The sequence below is a fragment of the Heptranchias perlo genome, chromosome 7 (assembly GCF_035084215.1).
Source record: "Heptranchias perlo isolate sHepPer1 chromosome 7, sHepPer1.hap1, whole genome shotgun sequence".
In the NCBI taxonomy this organism is placed as follows: domain Eukaryota; kingdom Metazoa; phylum Chordata; class Chondrichthyes; order Hexanchiformes; family Hexanchidae; genus Heptranchias; species Heptranchias perlo.
The window spans coordinates 562,465-586,851 of record NC_090331.1 but is presented as its reverse complement, the minus strand read 5'-3'; the positions used below and the strand labels follow the sequence as shown (position 1 = coordinate 586,851).

The 24,387-nt window shown below is 45.2% G+C and overlaps 1 protein-coding gene across 3 annotated transcripts in view; it reads left to right on the top strand.

Annotated features, from left to right (window-relative positions):
- xrcc5 (X-ray repair complementing defective repair in Chinese hamster cells 5) overlaps nt 1-24,387 on the top strand; it is a 487,392-nt gene that overhangs the window by 157,039 nt on the left and 305,966 nt on the right. For all 3 annotated transcript variants that reach the window (XM_067986924.1, XM_067986923.1, XM_067986925.1), the window contains exon 13: nt 14,119-14,246. In XM_067986924.1, coding sequence (XP_067843025.1) covers nt 14,119-14,246 — 128 coding nt within the window. The remainder of the gene's footprint in view (nt 1-14,118; nt 14,247-24,387) is intronic.

The window sequence follows — 24,387 nt, the reverse complement described above, 5'->3', positions numbered from 1 at the left end:
AACCACTGCAGTCCGTGTGGTGAAGGTTCTCCCACAGTGCTGTTAGGAAGGGAGTTCCAGGATTTTTACCCAGCGACGATGAAGGAACGGCGATATATTTCCAAGTCGGGATGGTGTGTGACTTGGAGGGGAACGTGCAGGTGGTGGTGTTCCCATGTGCCTGCTGCCATTGTCATTCTAGGTGGTAGAGGTCGCAGGTTTGGGAGGTGCTGTCGAAGATGCCTTGTCGAGTTGCTGCAGTGCATCCCGTAGATGGTACAAAGTGCGCCAGTGGTGAAGGGAGTGAATGTTTAGGGTGGTGGATGGGTGCTAATCAAGCAGGCTGCTTTGTCCTGGATGGTGTCGAGTTTCTTGAGTGTTGTTGGAGTTGCACTCATCCAGGAAAGTGGAGAGTATTCCATCACACTCCTGACTTGTGTCTTGTAGATGGTGGAAAGGCTTTTTGGAGTCAGGAGGTGAGTCACTCGCCGTAGAATACCCAGCCTCTGACCTGCTCTTGCAGCCACAGTATTTATGTGGCTGGTCCAGTTAAGTTTCTGGTCAATGTTGACCCCCAGGATGTTGATGGTGGGGGATTTCAGCAATGGTAATGCCGTTGAATGTCAAGGGGAAGTGGTTAGACTCTTTCTTGGAGATGATCATTGCCTGGCACTTGTCTGGCGTGAATATTACTTGCCACTTATCAGCCCAAGACTGGATTTTGGCCTGGTCTTGCTGCTTGCGGCGCGGACTGCTTCAGTATCTGAGGGGTTGCGAATGGAACTGAATGCTGTGCAATCATCAGCGAACATCCCCACTTCTGACCTTATGATGGGGGCAGGTTATTGATAAAGCAGTTGAAAATGATTGGGCCTAGGACACTGCCCCGAGGAACTCCTGCAGCAATGTCCTGGGGCTGAGATGGTTGGCCTTCAACAATCACTACCATCTTCCTTTGTGCTAGGTATGACTCTAGCCAATGGGGAGTTTTCCCCCTGTTTCCCACTCCCAATTGATTCCCACTTACTGATAAGCTTATAGTTACTAATGAAAACCTCATGGTGTCAAACAGAGGCTAGTAACATCTTTTTAACCTCTATCGCACTTTTCTACATCCAGAGAATGAACAACACTCTGCGGAACAAAAGCAGTCTGCTTCGCAAACGAACGCATATGAGATCAAACTCTGGTACACACATGAATCTCCCAACAGCCAGAGGCAGTTTTGTTACAACAGTTAGAATAATATAAAATATTTTCCAGATAATCCACCATCTAATATTCCTAGAGAGTCAGAACCAGCCCCCTATGGACATTATAAGACAGGCGGATAAATTAATAATTTCATGAAACCGGCAAATGCTTCACGGGAAACCCTGGAAAAAATTGGCCTCAAATTCCGAAACGGGGCAAAACAAAGGAGACAAATTCTAATTGAACATTACAAAGCAAACCTGAAAGAATTGGACTGAATGGGCTGAGGCCGACTTGACGGACCACCTAGAGGAGGCAGTGGCCAAAGCAATGAATTGGAATTTAAAAAACCTCAACCAGAAATTTCGAATAAAAACAATTGATGAAGCAAAAAGGCATATTTGAACTGGTCTCACGGACAGAGACAGAGCAACGGGTCAGCTCACCATCCAGGGCTGCCTTGTTCCAGTAACCAATTAGTAGGACTTCCAATGTGGCCACCACTACGGACCTATCATGCCTGCATCCCAAGGTTCCGAGCCAAATAGGCCCCAGTACTGCAAGGGGGTCCAACAAAGGGCTATGCTAAATCGGATCACTAATAATCCGACAAACCCACCTCAATGATACCGACTCCCCCTCACTTTCCCCCCCCCCACCACATCCCCTGGACCATCGACAAACCCTTCCCCAACAAATTTGTACCCCGAGACCATAGTGACATACCAGCCTCTGCCACAGATACAAATGAGAAACCAGACCAACAAGCGCAGTTACAGAGCCAGTAAGCACGGCTACAGAGACAGGATTCGACCCTGAAGGGGATAAGAAGAGCATAAAAAATAGGAGCAGGAGTAGGCCATATGGCCCCTCGAGCCTGGACAAGTGTGGGTTGATTAGGGAAAGTCAACACTGATTTGTTAAAAGCAAATCATGTTTAACGAAGTTGATTGATTGAGTTTTTTGATGAAGTAACAGGGTAGATGAGGGCAGTGCAATTGATGTGGTGTATATGGACTTTGAAAAGACGTTTGATAAAGTGCCGCATAATAGGCTTATCATCAAGATTGAAGCCCATTGAATAAAGGGGACAGTAGCAACGTGGATATAGAATTGGCTAAGTGACAGGAAACAGAGAGTAGTAGTGAACGGTTGATTTTTGGACTGGAGGGAGGTGTACATTGGTGTTCCCCAGGGGTCACTCTCTCTAAGGCCTTCACATCTTTCCTAAAGTGCAGTGACCAGAACTGGACGCAATACTCTAGTTGTGGCCGAGCCAGTGTTTTATAAAGGTTCATCATAACTTACATACTTTTGTACTCGATGCCTCTATTTATAAAGCCGAGAATCCCTTATGCGTTTTTAACCGCTTTCTCAACTTGCCCTGCCACCTTCAGTGATTTGTGTTCATATCTGGAATCATAGAAAGCTTACAGCACAGAAGGAGGCAATTCAGCCCATCGAGTCCACACTGGCCCAATGCAAGAGCAATCCAGTTAGTCCCACTCCCCCACCCTTTCCGCATAGCCCTGCAAGTTTTTTCCTTTCAAGTACTTATTCAGTTCCCTTTTGAAGGCCATGATTGAATCTGCCTCCACCACCCCCTCGGGCAGTGCATTCCGAGATCCTAACCACTCGCTGTGTAAGAAAGTTTTTCCCCATGTCACCTTTGGTCCTTTTGCCAATCACCTTAAATCTATGTCCTCTGGTTCTTGAACCTTCCGCCAACAGGAACAGTTTCTCTTTATTCTGCCGAGACCCTTCATAATTTTGAATACCTTGATCAAATCTCCTCACAACCGTCTCTGTTCCAAGGAGAACAACCCCAGCTTCTCCAGTCTATCCACGTAACCGAAGTCCCTCATCCCTGGAATTTTTCTAGTAAATCTCTTCTGCACCCTTTCTGCACATCTTTCCTAAAGTGCGGTGCCCAGAACTGGACACAATGCTCCAGTTGTGGCAGAACCAGTGTTTTCTAAAGGTTCATCATGACTTCCTTGCTTTTGTACTCTATGCCTCTATTTATAAAGCCCAGGATCCCGGATGCTTTTTTAACTGCTTTCTCAACCTGCCCTGCCACCTTCGATGATTTGTACACAGATGCCCCCAGTTCTCTCTATTCCTGTACCCCTTTTAGAGCCCCTTTTAGAGTTGTGCCCTCCAGTTTATATTGCCTCTCCTCATTCTTCCTGCCGCAGTGTATCACCTCGCATTTTTCTGGGTTAAATTTCATCTGCCACATGTTCACCCTTGCCACCAGCCTGCCGATAGCTTCTTGAAGTCTTATCACAATCCTTCTCACTGTTCACTACACTTTCAAGTTTTTTGTCATCTGTAAATTTGGAAATTGTGCCATGTACATCCAAGTCCAAATCATTAATATATATCAAGAAAAGCAGTGGTCCCAGCACTGACCCCTGAGGAACACCAGTGTTCACCTCCCTCCAGTCCGAAAATCAACCGTTCACCACTACTCTCTGTTTGCTGTTACTTAACCAATTCTGTATCCATGCTGCTACTGCCCTTTATATTCCATAGGCTTCAATCTTGATGACAAGCCTGTTCTGCGGCACTTTATCAAATGCCTTTTGGAATTCCATATACACCACATCAACCCTCTTTGTTAATCATCAAGAAAACTCAATCGACTTAGGTAAAGACGATTTGCCATTAACAAATCCGTGCTGGCTTTCCCTAATTACTCCACACTAAGAAACATAGAAAATAGAAGCAAGAGTAGGCCATTCGGCCCTTCGAGCCTGCTCCGCCATTCAAAATGATCATGGCTGATCGTCTAACGCAGTACCCTGTTCCCGCTTTTTCCCCATATCCCTTGATCCATTTAGCATTAAGAAATATATCTATCTCCTTGAATACATCTAATGACATGGCCTCCACTGCCTTCTGTGGTAGAGAATTCCACAGGTTCACCACCCTCTGAATGAAGAAATTTCTCCTCATCTCAGTTCTAAATGGCATTCCCCGTATCCTGAGACTGTGACCCCTGGTTCTGGACTCCCTAGCCAGCGGGAACATCCTCCCTGCATGGGAACATCCTCTCTGTCTAGTCCTGTTAGAATTTTATATGTTTCAATGAGATCACCTCTCATTCTTCTAAACTCGAGTGAATATAGGCCTAGTTGACCCAATCTCTCCTCATAAGTTAGTCCTACCATCCCAGGAATCAGTCTGGTAAACCTTCGTTGCATTCCCTCCATGGCAAGGACATCCTTCCTCAGATAAGGAGACCAAAACTGCACACAATACTCCAGATGTGATCTCACCAAGGCCCTGTATAACTTCAGTAAGACATCCCTGCTCCTGCACTCAAATCCTCTTGCAATGAAGGCCAACATACCATTTGCCTTCCTAACTGCTTGCTGCACCTGAATGCTCGCTTTCAGCCACTGGTGTACAAGGACACCCAGGTCTTGTTGCACCTCCCCTTTTCCCAATCTATCACCATTCAGATAATAATCTGTCTCTGTTTTTACAACCAAAGTGGATAACATCACATTTATCCACGTTATACTACATCTGCCATGCTCTTGCCCACTCACCCAACTTGTCTAAATCACATTGGAGCCTCTTTGCATCCTCCTCACAGCTCACATTCCACCCCAGATTTGTGTCGTCTGCAAACTTGGAAGTGTTACATATGGTTCACTCATCCAAATCATTGCTATATTTTGTGAGTAGCTGTGGCCCAAGCACTGATCCCTGTGGTACTCCACTGGTCATTGCCTGCCACCCGGAAAAAGACCCGTTTATTCCTACTCTCTGTTTCCTGTCTGTCAACCAATTCTGAATCCATGCCAGTATATTCCCCCCAATCCCATGTGCTTTAATTTTGCACACTAAGCTCTTGTGTGGGACCTTATCAAAAGCCTTCTGAAAATCTAAATACACCACATCCACTGGTTCTCCCCTATCTATTCTACTAGTTACATCCTCAAAAAACTCCAGTAGATTTGATAAGCATGATTTCCCTTTCATAAACCCATGCTGACTTTGTCCAATCCCGTTAATGCCCTCCAAGTGTTCTGTTATCACATCTTTTATAATAGACTCCAGCATTTTCCCCACTACTGATGTTAGGCTAACTAGACTGCAATTCCCTGTTTTTTTCTTTCCCTCCTTTTTGAAATAGTGGGGTTACATTTGCCACCCTCCAATCTGTAGGAACTGTTCCAGAGTCTATAGAATTTTGGAAGATGACCACCAATGCATCCACGATTTCCAGGGCCACTTCCTTTAGTACTCTGGAATGTAGATTATCGGGCCCTGGGGATTTGTCAGCCTTTAGCCCCATTAATTTCCCTGGCACTTTTTTTTACTAATACTGGTTTCCTTCAGTTCCTCACTAGACCCTTGGTTCCCTATCATTTCTGGGAGGTTATTTGTGTCCTCCTTTGTGAAGACAGAACCAAAGTATGTGTTTAATTGTTCTGCCATTTCTTTGTTCCCCATTATAATTTCCCCCATTTCTGACTGTAAGGGACCTACATTTGTCTTCACCAATCTTTTTCTCTTGACATATTTATAGAAGCTTTTACAGTCAGTTTTTATGTTCCCTGCTAGTTTACTCTCATACTCTATTTTTCCCCTTAATCAATCTCTTTGTCCTTCTTTGCTGCATTCTGAACTGCTCCCAATCCTCAGGCTTGCTGCTTTTTCTGGCAATTTTATATGTCTCTTTGGATCCAATACTATCCCTAATTTCTTTTGTAAGCCACGATTGAGCTACCTTTCCTGTTTTATTTTTGCGCCAGACAGGAATGAATAATTGTTGTAATTCCTGCACACGTTGTTTAAATATTAGCCATTGCCTATCCACCGTCATCCCTTTTGGTAAAGTGCCCCAATCTATCATAACCAACTCGCACCTCATACTTTAGAAATTTTCTTTATTTAGACTCAGGACCCTAGTTTCGGATTCAATTACTTCACTCTCCATCTTAATGAGGAATTAAGAACATAAGAACATAAGAAATTGGAGCAGGAGTAGGCCAATCGGCCCCTCGAGCCTGCTCCGCCATTCAATAAGATCATGGCTGATCTGATCCCAACCACAAATCTAAAGAACACAAGAAGTCGGAGCAGGACCCGGCCACATAGCCCCTGGGCCCTCTCCGCCACCCACAGGGCATTGACCGATCCGAACTCAGCTTCATGTCCAATTTCCTGCCCGCTCCCCATAACCCCTAATTCCCTTTACTTCTAGGAAACTGTCTATTTCTGTTTTAAATTTATCTAATGATGTAGCTTCCACAGCTTCCTGGGGCAGCAAATTCCACAGACCTACCACCCTCTGACTGAAGAAGTTTCTCCTCATCTCAGTTTTGAAAGAGCAGCCCCTTATTCTAAGATTATGCCCCCTAGTTCTAGTTTCACCCATCTTTGGGAACATCCTTACTGCATCCACCCGATCAAGACCCTTCACAATCTTATATGTTTCAATAAGATCGCCTCTCATTCTTCTGAACTCCAATGAGTAGAGTCCCAATCTACTCAACCTCTCCTCATATGTCCGCCCCCTCATCCCCGGGATTAACCGAGTGAACCTTCTTTGTACTGCCTCGAGAGCAAGTATGTCTTTTCTTAAGTATGGAGACCAAAACTATATGCAGTATTCCAGGTGCGGTCTCACCAATACCTTATATAACTGCAGCAATACCTCCTTGTTTTTATATTCTATCCCCCTAGCAATAAAAGCCAACATTCCGTTGGCTTTCTTGATCACCTGCTGCACCTGCATACCAACTTTTTGATTTTCTTGCACTAGGACCCCCAGATCCCTTTGTACTGCAGTACTTTCCAGTCTCTCGCCATTAAGAAAATAACTTGCTCTCTGATTTTTCCTGCCAAAGTGCATAACCTCACATTTTCCAATATTATATTGCATCTGCCAAATCTCCACCCACTCACCCAGCCTGTCTATATCCCCTTGCAGGTTTTTTATGTCCTCCTCACTCTCTACTTTCCCTCCCATCTTTGTATCATCTGCAAATTTTGATATGTTGCACTCGGTCCCCTCCTCCAAATCGTTAATATAGATTGTAAAGAGTTGGGGACCCAGCACCGACCCCTGTGGAACACCACTGGTTACTGGTTGCCAGTCCGAAAATGAACCATTTATCCCAACTCTCTGCTTCCTGTTCGATAACCAATCCTCCACCCATGCCAGAATATTACCCCCAATCCCGTGATTTTTTATCTTAAGTAATAATCTTTTATGTGGCACCTTGTCGAATGCCTTCTGGAAGTCTAAATACACTACGTCCACTGGTTCCCCTTTATCCACCCTATACGTTATATCCTCGAAGAACTCAAGCAAATTTGTCAGACATGACTTCCCCTTCATAAAGCCATGCTGACTTTGTCCTATTAAATTATGCTTATCTAAATGTTCCGTTACTGTCTCCTTAATAATAGACTCCAAAATTTTACCCACCACAGATGTTAAGCTAACTGGCCTATAATTTCCAGCCTTCTGCCTACTACCCTTTTTAAATAACGGTGTTACATTAGCAGTTTTCCAATCTGCCGGGACCTCTCCTGAGTCCAGGGAATTTTGGAAAACTATCACCAAAGCATCCACAATCCCTACTGCCACTTCCCTCAAGACCCTAGGATGGAAGCCATCAGGTCCAGGGGATTTATCCGCCTTGAGTCCCATTATTTTACTGAGTACCATCTCTTGAGTGATTTTAATCGTATTTAGCTCCTCCCCCCCGAGAGTCCCCTGTTTGTCCAGTGTTGGGATATTCTTAGTGTCCTCTACTGTAAAGACTGAAACAAAATATTTGTTCAGCATTTTTGCCATCTCCATGTTTCCCACCATTAATTTCCCGGTCTCATCCTCTAAGGGACCTATGTTTGCCTTAGCCACCCTTTTTCTTTTTATATAACTATAGAAACTCTTGCTATCTGTTTTTATATTTTTTGCTAATTTCTTTTCATAATCTAACTTCCCTTTCTTAATCAATCCTTTAGTTACTTTTTGCTGTCTTTTGAAGAATTCCCAATCTTCTATCCTCCCACTAAGTTTGGCTACCTTATATGTCCTTGTTTTTAGTCGGATACTATCCTTGATTTCTTTACTTAGCCACGGGTGGCTGTCATTTCTTTTACACCCTTTTTTCCTCAGTGGAATATATTTATTTTGAAAGTTGTAAAATAACTCCCTAAATGAACACCACTGCTCATGTACCGTCTTACCCTTTAATCTATTTTCCCAGTCCACTTTAATCAATTCCGCTCTCATACCATCATAGTCTCCTTTATTCAAGCTCAGTACGCTTGTTTGAGAATCAACCTTCTCACCCTCTAATTGGATATGGAATTCAACCATGTTGTGGTCGCTCGTTCCAAGGGGATCCTTAACTAGGACATTATTAATTAATCCTGACTCATTACACAGGACCAGGTCCAAGGTTGCCTGCCCCCTTGTAGGATCAGTTACATACTGCTCAAGAAATCCATCCCTGATGCACTCAATGAACTCGTCCTCAAGGCTGCTCTGCCCAATTTGATTTGTCCAGTTAATATGATAATTAAAATCCCCCATAATTATGGCTGTTCCCTTATTACATGCCCCGACTATCTCCTGATTAATACTTCTTCCAGCAGAGTTGCAACTATTAGGAGGCCTATATACTACGCCCACTAATGTTTTTTTTCCCTTATTATTCCTTATCTCCACCCAAACTGTTTCATTATCTTGATGCTTTGTCCCAATATCATTTCTCTGTATTACAGTGATTCCTTCCTTTATTAACATAGCCACCCCACCTCCCCTTCCTTCCTGCCTGTCCTTCCTGATTGTTAAATACCCTGGCATATTTAATTCCCAGTCGTTGTCACCCTGCAGCCATGTTTCTGTAATGGCCACAAGATCATACCCATACGTAGTTATTTGTGCCGTTAACTCGTCCATTTTATTACGAATGCTACGTGCATTCAGATAAAGAACTTTCAAATCTGTTTTGTGACGCTTAGTTCCTGCTTTTTCCTTTTTTAACACTTTACCTATTACTCCATACCTTCTGTCCCTTCCTGTTACGCTTTCCTCTCTCCCTGCTCAGGTTCCCAACCCCCTGCCACTTTAGTTTAAACCCTCCCCAACAGCACTAGCAAACACTCCTCCTAGGACAGCGGTCCCGGCCCTGCCCAGGTGCAGACCGTCCGGTTTGTACTGGTCCCACCTCCCCCAGAACCGTTTCCAGTGTCCCAGGAATTTGAATCCCTCCCCCTTGCACCATTCCTCGAGCCACGTATTCATTTGAAATATCCTCCTATTTCTACTCTGACTAGCACGTGGCACTGGCAGCAATCCTGAGATTACTACCTTTGAGGTCCTATTTTTTAATTTACCTCCTAACTCCCTATATTCTGCTTTTAGGACCTCATCCCCTTTTTTACCTATATCGTTGGTGCCTATGTGCACCACGACAGCTGGCTGTTCGCCCTCCCCCTCCAAAATGGGCAGCAGGCACATGGGAACAACACCACCTGCACGTTCCCCTCTAAGTCACACAGTCACACACCATCCTGACTTGGAAATATATCGCCGTTCCTTCATCATCGCTGGGTCAAAATCCTGGAACTCCCTTCCTAACAGCACTGCGGGAGAACTTTCACCACACGGACTGTAGCGGTTCAAAAAGACGGCTCACCACCACCTTCTCAAGGGCAATTAGGGATGGACAATAAATGCTGGCCTTGCCAGCGACGCCCACATCCCATTAATGAATTAAAAAAAGACCTCCTCTATCAATTTTTAGTCCAAATGTAAGGAATCTTACAACACCAGGTTATAGCCCAACAGTTTTATTTGAAAATCACAAGCTTTCGGAGGCTTTCTCCTTCGTCAGGTGAGTGTCGAAATTCATTGAAAATTACCGCATATATAGTCATAGAACAATGCCTGGTGATTACAGATAATCTTTCCAACTGCCCGTTATCAAGGCCATCAAATTAATTGAATAGTGTTCAGACAGAGAACATAAGAAATAGGAGCAGGAGTAGGCCAATCGGCCCCTCGAGCCTGCTCCGTCATTCAATAAGATCATGGCTGATCTGATCCTAACCTCAAATCTAAATTCATGTCCAATTTCCCGCCCGCTCCCCGTAACCCCTAATTCCCTTTACTTCTAGGAAACTGTCTATTTCTGTTTTAAATTTATTCAATGATGTAGCTTCCACAGCTTCCTGGGGCAGCAAATTCCACAGACCTACCACCCTTTGAGTGAAGAAGTTTCTCCTCATCTCAGTTTTGAAAGAGCAGCCCCTTATTCTAAGATTATGCCCCCTAGTTCTAGTTTCACCCATCCTTGGGAACATCCTCACCACATCCACCCGATCAAGCCCCTTCACAATCTTATATGTTTCAATAAGATCGCCTCTCATTCTTCTGAACTCCAATGAGTAGAGTCCCAATCTACTCAACCTCTCCTCATATGTCCGCCCCCTCATCCCCGGGATTAACCGAGTGAACCTTCTTTGTACTGCCTCGAGAGCAAGTATGTCTTTTCTTAAGTATGGACACCAAAACTGTATGCAGTATTCCAGGTGCGGTCTCACCAATACCTTATATAACTGCAGCAATACCTCCCTGTTTTTATATTCTATCCCCCTAGCAATAAACGCCAACATTCTGTTGGCCTTCTTGATCACCTGCTGCACCTGCATACTAACTTTTTGATTTTCTTGCACTAGGACCCCCAGATCCCTTTGTACTGCAGTACTTTCCAGTTTCTTGCCATTAAGATAATAACTTGCTCTCTGATTTTTCTTGCCAAAGTGCAGAAACCTTAGATACCCCAGACAACTGAATATACAAACGGCCAGAACCAAAGAAAGAGAGGGAGAGACAGAGGGAAACATCCCAATGGAAGAGAGAGAGAGAATGACCAGTTGTATTAAAAACAGATAACTTTTTTTTCCCCTGGTGGGGTTACGTGTAGCGCGACATTAACCCAAGATCCCGGTTGAGGCCGTCCTCATGGGTGCAGAACTTGGGTATCAATTTCTGCTCAACGATTTTGCGTTGTCTTGTGTCTCGAAGGCCGCCTTGGAGAACGCTTACCCGAAGATCGGTGGCTGAATGTCCTTGACTGCTGAAGTGTTCCCATCCAGTATCTCAACTACATCTTCCTTTACTGAGACTCTGGCAACATCTTCTTCCTTGGTAAAGACAGATGCAAAGTTCTCATTTGGTACCTCGGCCATGCCACTTGCCTCCGTGAGTTGATCTCCTGTTTGGTCCCTAATCGGCTGTACTTGTCGAAGCTTTTACAATCCGTTTTTATATTTCTTGATAGTTTACTTTCATATTTTATTTTCTCCCTTTTGATCAATTTTTTGATCATCCTTTGCTGGTTTCTAAAACTCTCCGAATCCTCAGGCTTACTAGTCTTGTTGGCAACATTATAGGCCTCTTCTTTTAATCTAATACTATCCTTAACTTCTGGAGTTAGCCACGGATGAATCACTTTTCCTGTGGAGTTTTCATTTCTCAATGAAATGTATATTCGTTGAGAATATTGAAATATTTCTTTAAATGTTTGCCATTGCTTACCTACCGTCATACCTTTTAATCTAATTTCCCAATCTACCTTAGCCAACTCACCCTTCGTACCTGTGTAATTGGCTTTATTTAAGTTTAAGACTCTAGTTTCAGACTTAAGTACTTCGCTCTCAAACTCAATGTGAAATTCTATATATTATGATCACTCTTCCCCAGAGGATCCTTTACTGTGAGATTACTAATTAACCCTTGTCTCATTACTCAATACAAGATCTAAAATAGCCTGTTCCCTGGTTGGTTCATGACATATTGTTCTAGGAAACTGTCTTGAATGCATTCCATGAGCTCGTCCTCCAAATTTGATTTATCCAGTCTATGTGAAGATTAAAGTCCCCCACGATTATTGCATTACCTTTGTTACAAGCTCCTATTATTTCTTGATTAATACTATGTCCAACGGTATAGCTATTTTTAGGGGGCCCATAAATTACTCCCACAAGGGGTGTTTTCTACCCCTTGTTATTTCTTACTGATTCTACTTCCTTATCCTTCGAGCCAAGATCCTTTTTCACCAATGTATTTATGACATCCTTTATTATCAGGACTACCCCCCTCCTTTTCCATTCTGCCTGTCTTTTCGAAATGACACGTACCCTGGAATATTTAGTTCCCAACCTTGGTCACCTTGCAACCATATCTCGGTAATGGCTATTAGATCAAACCCATTTATATCTGCATCCACTGCATTCCCCCAACTGCCATGTCTGTTACCTCCTCAAAGAATTTTTTGAGGTTTGTCAAGCGCGATTGTCCGTTTTGAAATCTGTGCTGGCTACTTTTGTTTCCTTTATCTTGATACGTGGTAATTTCATCATTAATTAAAGATTTTAAAATTTTCCCTGCTGTTGATGTTAAGATAACTGGCCTGGATTAGCTCTGTCTTGCTTATTAATAATGGGTACTATTTGGCCACTCTCAGTCCTCCGGCATGCCTCCACACTCAGTCGAGCTGCAGCCTAGTTGAAATTTGCACTCTTAGTTAAAACACTTGCTTTTTTGCTTTTTCCATTACCTCTAACTGAGCTAGCTCAGTATCTTTGTCTACATTTTCTGATTTGCTCAACATCTTTAAATATCACTCTCTCTGTTTAATCATAGAATCATAGAAAGGTTACAGCACGGAAGGAAGCCATTTGGCCCATCGAGTCCGCGTCGGCTCCATGCAAGAGCAATCCAGCTAGTCCCACTCCCCTGCCCTATCCCCGTAGCTCTGCAAATTTTTTCCTTTCAAGTACTTATCCAGTTCCCTTTTGAAGGCCATGATTGAATCTGCCTCCACCACCCCCTCGGGCAGTGCATTCCAGATCCTGACCACTCGCTGTGTAAAAAAAGTTTTTCCTCGTGTCACCTTTGGTTCTTTTGCCAACCACCCTAAATCTATGACCTCTGGTTCTTGACCCTTCCACCAATGGGAACTGTTTCTCTCTCTCTACTCTGTCTGGACCCTTCATAATTTTGAATACCTTTATCAAATCTCCTCGCAACCTTCTTTGTTCCAAGGAGAACAACCCCACCTTCTCCAGTCTATCCACGTAACTAAAGTCCCTCATCCCTGGAATCATTCTAGTAAATCTCTTCTACACCCTCTCAAAGGCCTTCACATCTTTTATTCATTCATGGAATGTGGGCGTCGCTGGCAAGACCAACATTTATTGCCAATCCCTAATTGCCCTTGAGAAGATGGTAGTGAGCCGCCTTCTTGAACCGCTGCAGTCCGTGTGGTGAAGGTTCTCCCACAGTGCTGTTGGGTAGGGAGCTCCAGGATTTTGACCCAGCGCCGATGAAGGAACGGCAATATATTTCCAAGTCAGGATGTTGTGTGACTTGGAGGGGAACGTGCAGTTGGTGTTGTTCCCATGTGCCTGCTGCTCTTGTCCTTCTAGGTGGTAGAGATCATGTGTTTGGGAGGTGCTATTGAAGAAGCCTTGGCGAGTTGCTGCAGTGCATCCTGTGGATGTTACACACTGCAGCCACAGTGCGCCAGTGGTGGAGGGAGTGAATGTTTAGGGTGGTGGATGGGATGCTAATAAAACAGGCTGCTTTGTCCTGGATGGTGTTGAGCTTCTTGAGTGTTGTTGGAGCTGCACTCATCCAGGCAAGTGGAGAGTATTCCATCACACTCCTGACTTGTGCCTTGTAGATGGTGGAAAGGCTTTGCGGAGTCAGGAGGTGAGTCACTCGCCACAGAATACCCAGACTCTGATTTGCTTTTGTAGCCACAGTATTTATATGGCTGGTCCAGTTAAGTTTCTGGTAAATGGTGACCCCCAGGATGTTGATGGTTGGGGATTCGGTGATGGTAATGCCGTTGAATGTCAAGGGGAGGTGGTTAGACTCTCTCTTTTGCCTAACAGAGGAGCAGTTATCAGCCGTGGATGCTCTAATCGACTCCATGAATTTGGTTGTGGACGACGAGGAAGAAATGGAAGATCTTTTCAAAGTCAATAAAGTTCCGAATCCTCATTTTCAGCGGCTCTTCCAGGTAAAACTAAGTTCTAAACCAGAATGCAGGTGACTTGTATGTATATGACTGTTGATAAAATTGCACTGCTTCAACTCACTGCTGAAGGCTAGTATGTGGGTATCATAAGAACATAAGAAATAGGAGCAGGAGTAGGCCATACGGCCCCTCGAGCCTGCTCCGTCATTCAATTAGATCATGACTGACCTTTGACCTCAACTCCACTTTCCTGCCTGATCCTCATATCCCTTGAAGTCCAAAAATCTATCAATCTCAGCCTTGAATATACTCAATGACTCAGCATCCGCAGCCCTCTGGGGTAGAGAATTCCAAAGATTCACAACCCTCTGCGTGAAGAAATTCCTCCTCATCTAAGTCCTAAATGGCCGACCCCTTATCCTGAGACTATGCCCCCTAGTTCTGGACTCTCAGCATCTACCCTGTCAAGCCCTCTCAGAATCTGATATGTTTCAATGAGATCACCTCTCATTCTTCTAAACTCCAGAGAATATAGGCCCCTTCCACTCAATCTCCTCATGGAACAACCCTCTCATCCCAGGAATCAATCTAATGAACCTTCGTTCAATAGTTTCTACATACATACGAACATACGAATTAAGAGCAGGAGTCGGCCATTCGGCCCCACGAGCCTGTTCTACCGTTTGATAAGATCATGGCTGATCTGATTGAGACCTCAACCCTACTTTCCCGTCTACCTACTATAACCTTTGACTCCCTTTTAATCAGGAATCTATCTAACTCAGCCTTAAAAATATTCAATGACCCTGCCTCCACCGCTCTCTGGGGAAGGGAGTTCCACAGACTCACGACCCTCAGAGAAAAAAGCTTAATAGTTTCTCACCATTTAAAAAATATTCCGTTCTTCTATTCTTCCTACCAAAGTGAATAACCTTACATTTCCCTCACATTATACTCCATCTGCCGCCACCTTGCCCACTCACCTACCTGTCGATATCCCTTTGCAGACTCTTTGTGTCCTCCTCACAGCTTACTTTCCCACCTAGCTTTGTATTGTCAGCAAACTTAGATACATTACACTCGGTCCCTTCATCCAAATCATTAATATAGAACGTAAGTAGCTGAGGCCCCAGCACCGATCCTTGCAGCACCCCACTAGTTACAAGCCTGCCAACCTGAGAATGAACCTTTTATTCCTACTCTGTTTTCTGTCCTTTAACCAATCCTCTATCCATGCTAATATGTTACCCCCAACCCATGAGCCCTTACCTTCTATGTGGCACCTTATCGAATGCCTTTTGAAAATCCAAATATACTGCATCCACTGGTTCCCCTTTATCTACCCTGCTAACTACATCCTCAAAAAACTCTAATAAATTTGTCAAACATGATTTCCCTTTCATAAAACCATGATGACTCTGCTTAATCATATTATGATTTTCTAAGAGCCCTGTTACCACTTACTTAATAATGGATTCCAGCTTTTTCCCGACGACCGATGTCAGGCTAACTGGCCTGTAGTTCCCTGTTTTTTTTCTCTCCCTCCCTTCGGCCCATTTGGGGGAAAGGGCGGGGGAGTGGGACTAGCTGGATTGCTCTTGCACAGAGCCGGCGCGGACTCGCTGAATGGCCTCCTTCTGTGCTGTAACCTTTCTATCGAGGTAGAGGTGTTCAAAATCATGAAGGGTCTAGACAGAGTAGATAGAGATCATAACCACTCTCTGGGTTAAAAAAAAGTTTTTCCTCATGTCACCTTTGATTCTTTTGCCAATCACCTTAAATCTATGTCCTCTTGTTCTTGACCCTTTTGCCAATGTTTCTCTCTATCTACTCTGTCTAGACCCTTCATGATTTTGAACACCTCTATCAAATCTCCTCTCAACCTGCTCTGCTCTAAGGAGAACAACCCCAGCTCCTCCAGTCTATCCACGCAATTGAAGTCCTTCATCCCTGGAATCATTCTAGTAAATCTCTTCTACAACCTCTCTAAGGCCTTCACATCCTCCCTAAAGTGTGGTGCCCAGAACTGGACACAATACTCCAGTTGTGGCTGAACCGGTATTTTATAAAGGTTCATGATAACTTCCTTGCTTTTATACTCTATGCCTCTATTTATAAAGCCCAGGATCTTGTATGCTTTCTTAACCGCTTTCTCAACCTGTCCTGCCACCTTCAACAATTTGCGCACATATGCCCCCAGAACTCTCTGTTCCTGCACTCCTTTTAGAATTGTGCCCTTTAGTTCATATTGCCTCTCCTCGTTCTTCCTACTAAAATGTATCACTTCACATTTTTCTGCGTTAAATTTCATCTGCCACGTTTCCACCCATTCCACCAGCCAGTTTATATCCTCTTGAAGTCTATCACTATCCTCCTCACTGTTCACTACCCTTCCAAGTTTTGTCTCATCTGCAGATTTTGAAATCAGACCCTGTATGCTTTTTTAACAGCCTTATCAACTTATTCTGCCATCTTCAAAGATTTGAGTATGTGAACCCCCAGGTCTCCCTGTTCCTGCACCCCCTTTAAAATTGTACCATTTAGTTTATATTGCCTCTTGTCATTTTTCCTTGAAATTATGTCCTGTATACCCAAGTTCAGGTTATTAACATGTATCAAAAAGTGCAATGGTCCTAATACTGACCCCTGAGGAACACCACTCTATACTTCCCTCCAGTCTGAAAAACAGCTGTTCACCACGACTCTCTGCCTTCTGTAAGTGCCATGATTTCCACATGGTGCCAATGTTGGTTATGTTGGGGGTTGGAACCATCAGTTGGAGATCAGGTACTCCCTCTGCAAGGAGATGGGCTTTAGTTCTGTCTGAAGAGTTCAGCTCTAAATGGATCAGAATTATGGCAGAATTTGTGCTGGGCGAAGACTATTCAGGGTTAAGATAGAGTTAGATGAAGAGGGGTGGGGGGAGGCTCGTGTGGAGCATAAATGCCGGCATAGACCATTTGATCTGAATTGCATGTCTGTGTTCTCTAGACTCTTATGTAATTCTAAAATACATTCCATGTAGGACCCTTACTGCTATCAGAGGGGTAGATTGTTGTGGCTTGCTCCAAATACTTTTTCTCATTCTAATTGCAAAAAGCAGCTTCCATAGGCAAGCTTTGATAGAAGATTAACCTTAAGGCTTCAGAATGTGGGAAGTGGCATGTCACAGGACAAACCATTCTCGCATTTATTGTAATCTTGCTACTGGACAGTACTAGGATTTTATCACCTCTTATCTCATTTGAGGAGCCTAATAATATTGGCAATGCCAGAAATTTTCTGCAACAGGCTAAATGATTTAACAGGTTTATTCACAAATATATAGTTATTTGCAGAAGCAAGCAGAATAAGTGAGATATTGAATTTTTTTTTTTTTATTCGTTCACGGGATGTGGGCGTCGCTGGCAAGGCCGGCATTTATTGCCCATCCCTAATTGCCCTCGAGAAGGTGGTGGTGAGCCGCCTTCTTGAACCGCTGCAGTCCGTGTGGTGACGGTTCTCCCACAGTGCTGTTAGGAAGGGAGTTCCAGGATTTTGACCCAGCGACAGTGAAGGAACGGCGATATATTTCCAAGTCGGGATGGTGTGTGACTTGGAGGGGAACGTGCAGGTGGTGTTGTTCCCATGCGCCTGCTGCCCTTGTCCTTCTAGGTGGTAGAGGTCGCGGGTTTGGGAGGTGCTGTCGAAGAAGCCTTGGCGAGTTGCTGCAGTGCATCCTGTGGATGGTACACACTGCAGCCACAGTGCGCCGGTGGTGAAGGGAGTGAATGTTTAGGGTGGTGGATGGGGTGCCAATCAAGCGGGCTGCTTTATCTTGGATGGTGTCGAGCTTCTTGAGTGTTGTTGGAGCTGCACTCATCCAGGCAAGTGGAGAGTATTCCATCACACTCCTGACTTGTGCCTTGTAGATGGTGGAAAGGCTTTGGGGAGTCAGGAGGTGAGTCACTCGCCGCACAATACCCAGCCTCTGACCTGCTCTCGTAGCCACAGTATTTATATGGCTGGTCCAGTTAAGTTTCTGGTCAATGGTGACCCCCCAGGATGTTGATGGTGGGGGATTCGGCGATGGTAATGCCGTTGAATGTCAAGGGGAGGTGGTTAGACTCTCTCTTGTTGGAGATGGTCATTGCCTGGCACTTATCTGGCGCGAATGTTACTTGCCACTTATGAGCCCAAGCCTGGATGTTGTCCAGGTCTTGCTGCATGCAGGCTCGGACTGCTTCATTATCTGAGGGGTTGCGAATGGAACTGAACACTGTGCAGTCATCAGCGAACATCCCCATTTCTGACCTTATGATGGAGGGAAGGTCATTGATGAAGCAGCTGAAGATGGTTGGGCCAAGGACACTGCCCTGAGGAACTCCTGCAGCAATGCCCTGGGGCTGAGATGATTGGCCTCCAACAACCACTGCCATCTTCCTTTGTGCTAGGTATGACTCCAGCCACTGGAGAGTTTTCCCCCTGATTCCCATTGACTTCAATTTTACTAGGGCTCCTTGGTGCCACACTCGGTCAAATGCTGCCTTGATGTCAAGGGCAGTCACTCTCACCTCACCTCTGGAATTCAGCTCTTTTGTCCATGTTTGGACCAAGGCTGTAATGAGGTCTGGAGCCGAGTGGTCCTGGCGGAACCCAAACTGAGCATCGGTGAGCAGGTTATTGGTGAGTAAGTGCCGCTTGATAGCACTGTCGACGACACCTTCCATCACTTTGCTGATGATTGAGAGTAGACTGATGGGGCGGTAATTGGCCGGATTGGATTTGTCCTGCTTTTTGTGGACAGGACATACCTGGGCAGTTTTCCACATTGTCGGGTGGATGCCAGTGTTGTAGCTGTACTGGAACAGCTTGGCTAGAGGCGCAGCTAGTTCTGGAGCACAAGTCCTCAGCACTACAGCTGGGATGTTGTCTTTGCTGTATCCAGTGCACTCAGCCGTTTCTTGATATCACGTGGAGTGAATCGAATTGGCCGAAGACTGGCTTCCGTGATGGTGGGGATATCGGGAGGAGGCTGAGATGGATTATCCACTCGACACTTCTGGCTGAAGATGGTCCAATATGCTCAGAGTAGAAAAGTCACCTGATCCACATGGAATGCATCCCCAGGGTGGAAATGGCAGAGACTCTGGCCACAATCTTCCAATCCTCCTTAGATATGGGGATGGTGCTGGAGGACTGGAGGATTGCAAATGTTATACCCCTGTTCAAAAAAGGGGGAAGAGAGATAAATCCAGTAACTACAGGCCAGTCATAGGATAAACTGTCACTTTGAAAGGCATGGTTTAATCAGGGATAGTCAGCATGGATTTGTTCAGGAAAGGTCATGCCTTATAAATCTGATTAAATTCTTTGAGGAAGTGACAAGGAGGATTGATGAGGGTAGTACAGTGGATGTTGTCTCCATGGATTTTAGTAAGGCATTTGACAAGGTCCCACATGGCAGACTGGTCAGAAAGATAAAAGCCCATGGGATACAGGGAAATGTGGCGAATTGGATCCAAAATTGTCTCAGTAACAGGAAACAAAGGGTAAAAGTCAATGGATGTCTTTGCAAATGGAAATCCGTTTCCAGTGGTGTGCCACAGGGCTCTGTGTTTGGTCCTTTGCTGTTTGTGGTATATATTAATGATTTGGACTTGAATGTAGGGGGCATGATTGGCAAATTTGCAAACGACACAAAAATTGGCCGTGTAGTTGATAGTGAAGAGGATAGCTGTAGACTCCAAGAAGATATCAATGAGTTGGTGGAGTGGGCGGAAAAGTGGCAAATGGAGTTCAACCCGGAGAAGTGTGAGGTAATGCACTTAGGGAGGGCAAACAGTAAAAGGGAATACACAGTAAACAGGAATATATTGAGAGGGGTAGAGGAAGTGAGAGATCTTGGAGTGTTTCTGCACAGGTCCCTGAAAATGGCAGTATAAGGTTGTGAAGAAGGTATACAGAATGATCTCCGTTATTAGCCGAGGTATAGAATACAAATGCAGAGATGTAATGATGCAACTGTATAAAACACTGGTCAGGCCACAGCTGGAATATGGTGCGCAGTTCTGGTCACATTACAAGAAGGATGTAATTGCTCTGGAGAGAGTGCAGAGAAGATTTACAAGAATATTGCCAGGGCTTGAAAATTGGAGGAGAGATTGGATAGGCTGGGGTTGTTTTCCTTGGAGCAGAGGAGGCCGAGCGGTGACTTGATTGAAGTTTACAAAATTATGAGGGGCCCAGATAGAGTAGACAGGAAGTACCTGTTTCCCCTAGCAGAGATGTGGAGATGCCGGTGATGGACTGGGGTTGACAATTGTAAACAATTTTACAACACCAAGTTATAGTCCAGCAATTTTATTTTAAATTCACAAGCTTTCGGAGGCTACCTCCTTCCTCAGGTGAACGATGTGGAAATGAAATCCTCGAAATGAAGTCGCATTTATAATTCACAGAACAATGCTTGGTGAGTACAGACAGTTTTTTCAACTGCCCGTTGCCAAGGCAATCAGTGTGCAGACAGACAGGTGTTACCTGCCAGGTCTCAGAATATACAAATCACCAAAAAAAAACAACAAACACAAAAAAAAACAGAGATAGAGAGGTAGAAACGTAGAAAAGACAGCAACTGACCCGTTATATTAAAAACAGATAACATTTGTTCGCTGGTGGGGTAACATGTAGCGTGACATGAACCCAAGCAGAGAGTTCAAGAACTAGAGGACATAGATTTAAGCTGATTGGCGGAAGGTTTCGAGGGGAACGTGAGGAAAACATTTTTTCCCAGAGGGTGGTGGGTGTATGGAATTCGCTGCCCGAATTGGTGGTGGAGGCAGGGACCCTCAACTCTTTTAAAAAGTACCTGGACCTGCACCTAAAGTGCTGTGATCGGCAGGACTACGGACCGGGTGCTGGAAGGTGGGGTTAGAATGGGCACCTGGTTGTTCTTCGAGCCGACGCGGACACGATGGGCCGAATGGCCCCCTTCTGTGCTGTATCTTTTCTATGGTTCTATGTGCACAGATCCCTCAAGGTAGCAGGACAGGTGGATAAGGTGGCTAAAAGGGCATATGTGATACTTTCCTTCATTAGCCAAGGCATAGACTACAAGAGCAGGGAGGTTATGCTAGAACTGTATAAAACATTGATTCGGCCACAACTTGAGTACTGCGTACAGTTCTGATCACCACATTAAAGGAAAGATGTGATTGCACTAGAGACGTTACAGAGGAGATTTACGAGGATGTTGCCAGGGCTGGAGTATTTTAGCCATGAGTAAAGAATGGATAGGCTGGGGTTGTTTTCTTTGGAACAAAAGAGGCTAAGGGGAGATTTAATTGAGGTGTATAAAATTTATGATGGGATTAGATAGAGTTGATAAGGAGGACCTATTCCCTTAGTAGAGGGGTCAGTGACCAGCGGGCATAGATTTAAAGTAATTGGTAGAAGGAAGGGGGGAGCTGAGGAGAAATTTTTTCACCCAGAGGGTGGTGGGGGTCTGGAACACACTGCCTGAAAGGGTGGTTGGATTAGAAACCCTGAACTCATTTAAAAAGTACTTGGATGTGCTCTTGAAGTGCTGTAATCTACAGGGCTGTGGACCAAGTGCTGGAGAGTGGGATTAAGCTGGATAGCTTCTTTTCAGCCGGCATGGGCATGATGGGCTGAATGGCCTCCTTCAGTGCCGTAACTTTCGATGTTTGTTGTGGAGGCAGATGGCATGGCTGAGGCACTAAATGAATATTTCGCATCTGCCTTCGCTGGAGAAGTGGATGCTGACACTGTAGTAGTAAAAGAGGAGGTAGTAGCATTGTTCAAAAGGATGAAAATAGATAAAGAGGAGGTACTTAAAAGATTGGCAGTATTCAAAGTCGAAATGTTACCCGGTCCTGATGGGATGCATGCTAGGTTACTGAGGGAAGTAAGGGTGGAAATTGCGGAGGCTCTGGCCACAATCTTCCAATCCCCCTTAGATATGGGGTTGGTGCCAGAGGACTGGAGGATTGCAAATATTACACCCGTGTTCAAAAAAGGGGAGAGGGATAAACCCGGCTATTAAACAACTAACTGGAGGAGGCGGTTCTGTAAACATCCCCATCCTCAACGATGGCGGAGTCCAGCACGTGAGTGCAAAAGACAAGGCTGAAGCGTTTGCAACCATCTTCAGCCAGAAGTGCCGAGTGGATGATCCATCTCGGCTGCCTCCCGATATTCCCACCACCACAGAAGCCAGTCTTCAGCAAATTCGATTCACTCCACGTGATATCAAGAAACGGCTGAGTGCACTGGATACAGCAAAGGCTATGGGCCCTGACAACATCCCGCAGAACTAGCTGCGCCTCTAGCCAAGCTGTTCCAGTACAGCTACAACACTGGCATCCACCTGACAATGTGGAAAATTGCCCAGGTATGTTGTGTCCACAAAAAGCAGAACAAATCCAATCCGGACAATTACCGCCCCATCCGTCTACTCTCAATCATCAGCAAAGCAATGGAAGGTGTCGTCGATAGTGCTATCAAGAGGCACTTACTCACCAATAACCTGCTCACCGATGCTCAGGTTGGGTTCCGCCAGGACCACTCTGCTCCAGACCTCATTACAACCTTGGTCCAAACATGGACAAAAGAGCAGAATTCCAGAGGTGAGGTGAGAGTGACTACCCTTGACATCAAGGCAGCATTTGACCGAGTGTGGCACCAAGGAGCCCTAGTAAAATTGAAACCAGTGGCTGGAGTCATACCTAGCACAAAGGAAGATGGTAGTGGTTGTTGCAGGCCAATCATCTCAGCCCCAGGACATTGCTGCAGGAGTTCTTCAGGGCAGTGTCCTAGGCCCAACCATCTTCAGCTGCTTCATCAATGACCTTCCCTCCATCATAAGGTCAGAAATGGGGATGTTTGCTGATGATTGCAGAGTGTTCAGTTCCATTCGCAACCCCTCAGATAATGAAGCAATCCGAGCCCGCATGCAGCAAGACCTTGACAACATCTAGGCTTGGGCTGATAAGTGGCAAGTAACATTTGCGCCAGACAAGTGCCAGGCAATGACCATCTCCAACAAGAGAGAGTCTAACCACCTCCCCTTGACATTCAACGGCATTACCATCGCCAAATTCCCCACCATCAACATCCTGGGGGTCACCATTGACCAGCCATATAAATACTGTGGCTACGAGAGCAGGTCAGAGGCTGGGTATTCTGCGGCGAGTGACTCACCTCCTGACTCCCCAAAGCCTTTCCACCATCTACAAGGCACAAGTCAGGAGTGTGATGGAATACTCTCCACTTGCCTGGATGAGTGCAGCTCCAACAACACTCAAGAAGCTCGACACCATCCAAGATAAAGCAGCCCGCTTGATTGGCACCCCATCCACCACCCTAAACATTCACTCCCTTCACCACCGGCGCACCGTGGCTGCAGTGTGTACCATCCACAGGATGCACTGCAGCAACTCGCCAAGGCTTCTTAGACAGCACCTCCCAAACCCGCGACCTCCATCACCTAGAAGGACAAGAGCAGCAGGCACATGGGAACAACACCACCTGCACGTTCCCCTCCAAGACATGCACCATCCCGACTTGGAAATATATCGCCGTTCCTTCATCGTCGCTGGGTCAAAATCCTGGAACTCCCTTCCTAACAGCACTGTGGGAGAACCTTCACCACACGGACTGCAGTGGTTCAAGAAGGCGGCTCACCACCACCTTCTCGAGGGCAATTAGGGATGGGCAATAAATGCCGGCCTCGCCAGCGACGCCCACATCCCATGAAAGAATTTTTTAAAAGTCAGCCTAATGTCGGTGGTGGGGAAACTTTTTGAGACACTAATCCGGGACAAAATTAATTGTCAATTGGAAAAGTATGGGCAAATAAATGAAAGCCAGCACAGATTTGTTAAAGGCAAATTGTGTTTGACTAACTTGTTTGAGTTCTTTGATGAAGTAACGGAGAGGGTTAATGAGGGTAGTGCGGCTGATGTGTATATGGGCTTTCAAAAGGCATTTGATAAAGTACCACATGATAGACTTGTTAGCAAAATCAAAGCCGATGGGATTAAAAGGACAGTGGCAGCGTAGATGCAAAATTGGCTAAGGGACAGAAAGCAGAGAGTGTTGAATGGTTGTTTTTCAGATTGGAGGGAAGTATACAATGGTGTTCCTCAGGGGTCGGTGTTGGGTCCACTGCTCTTTTTGATAT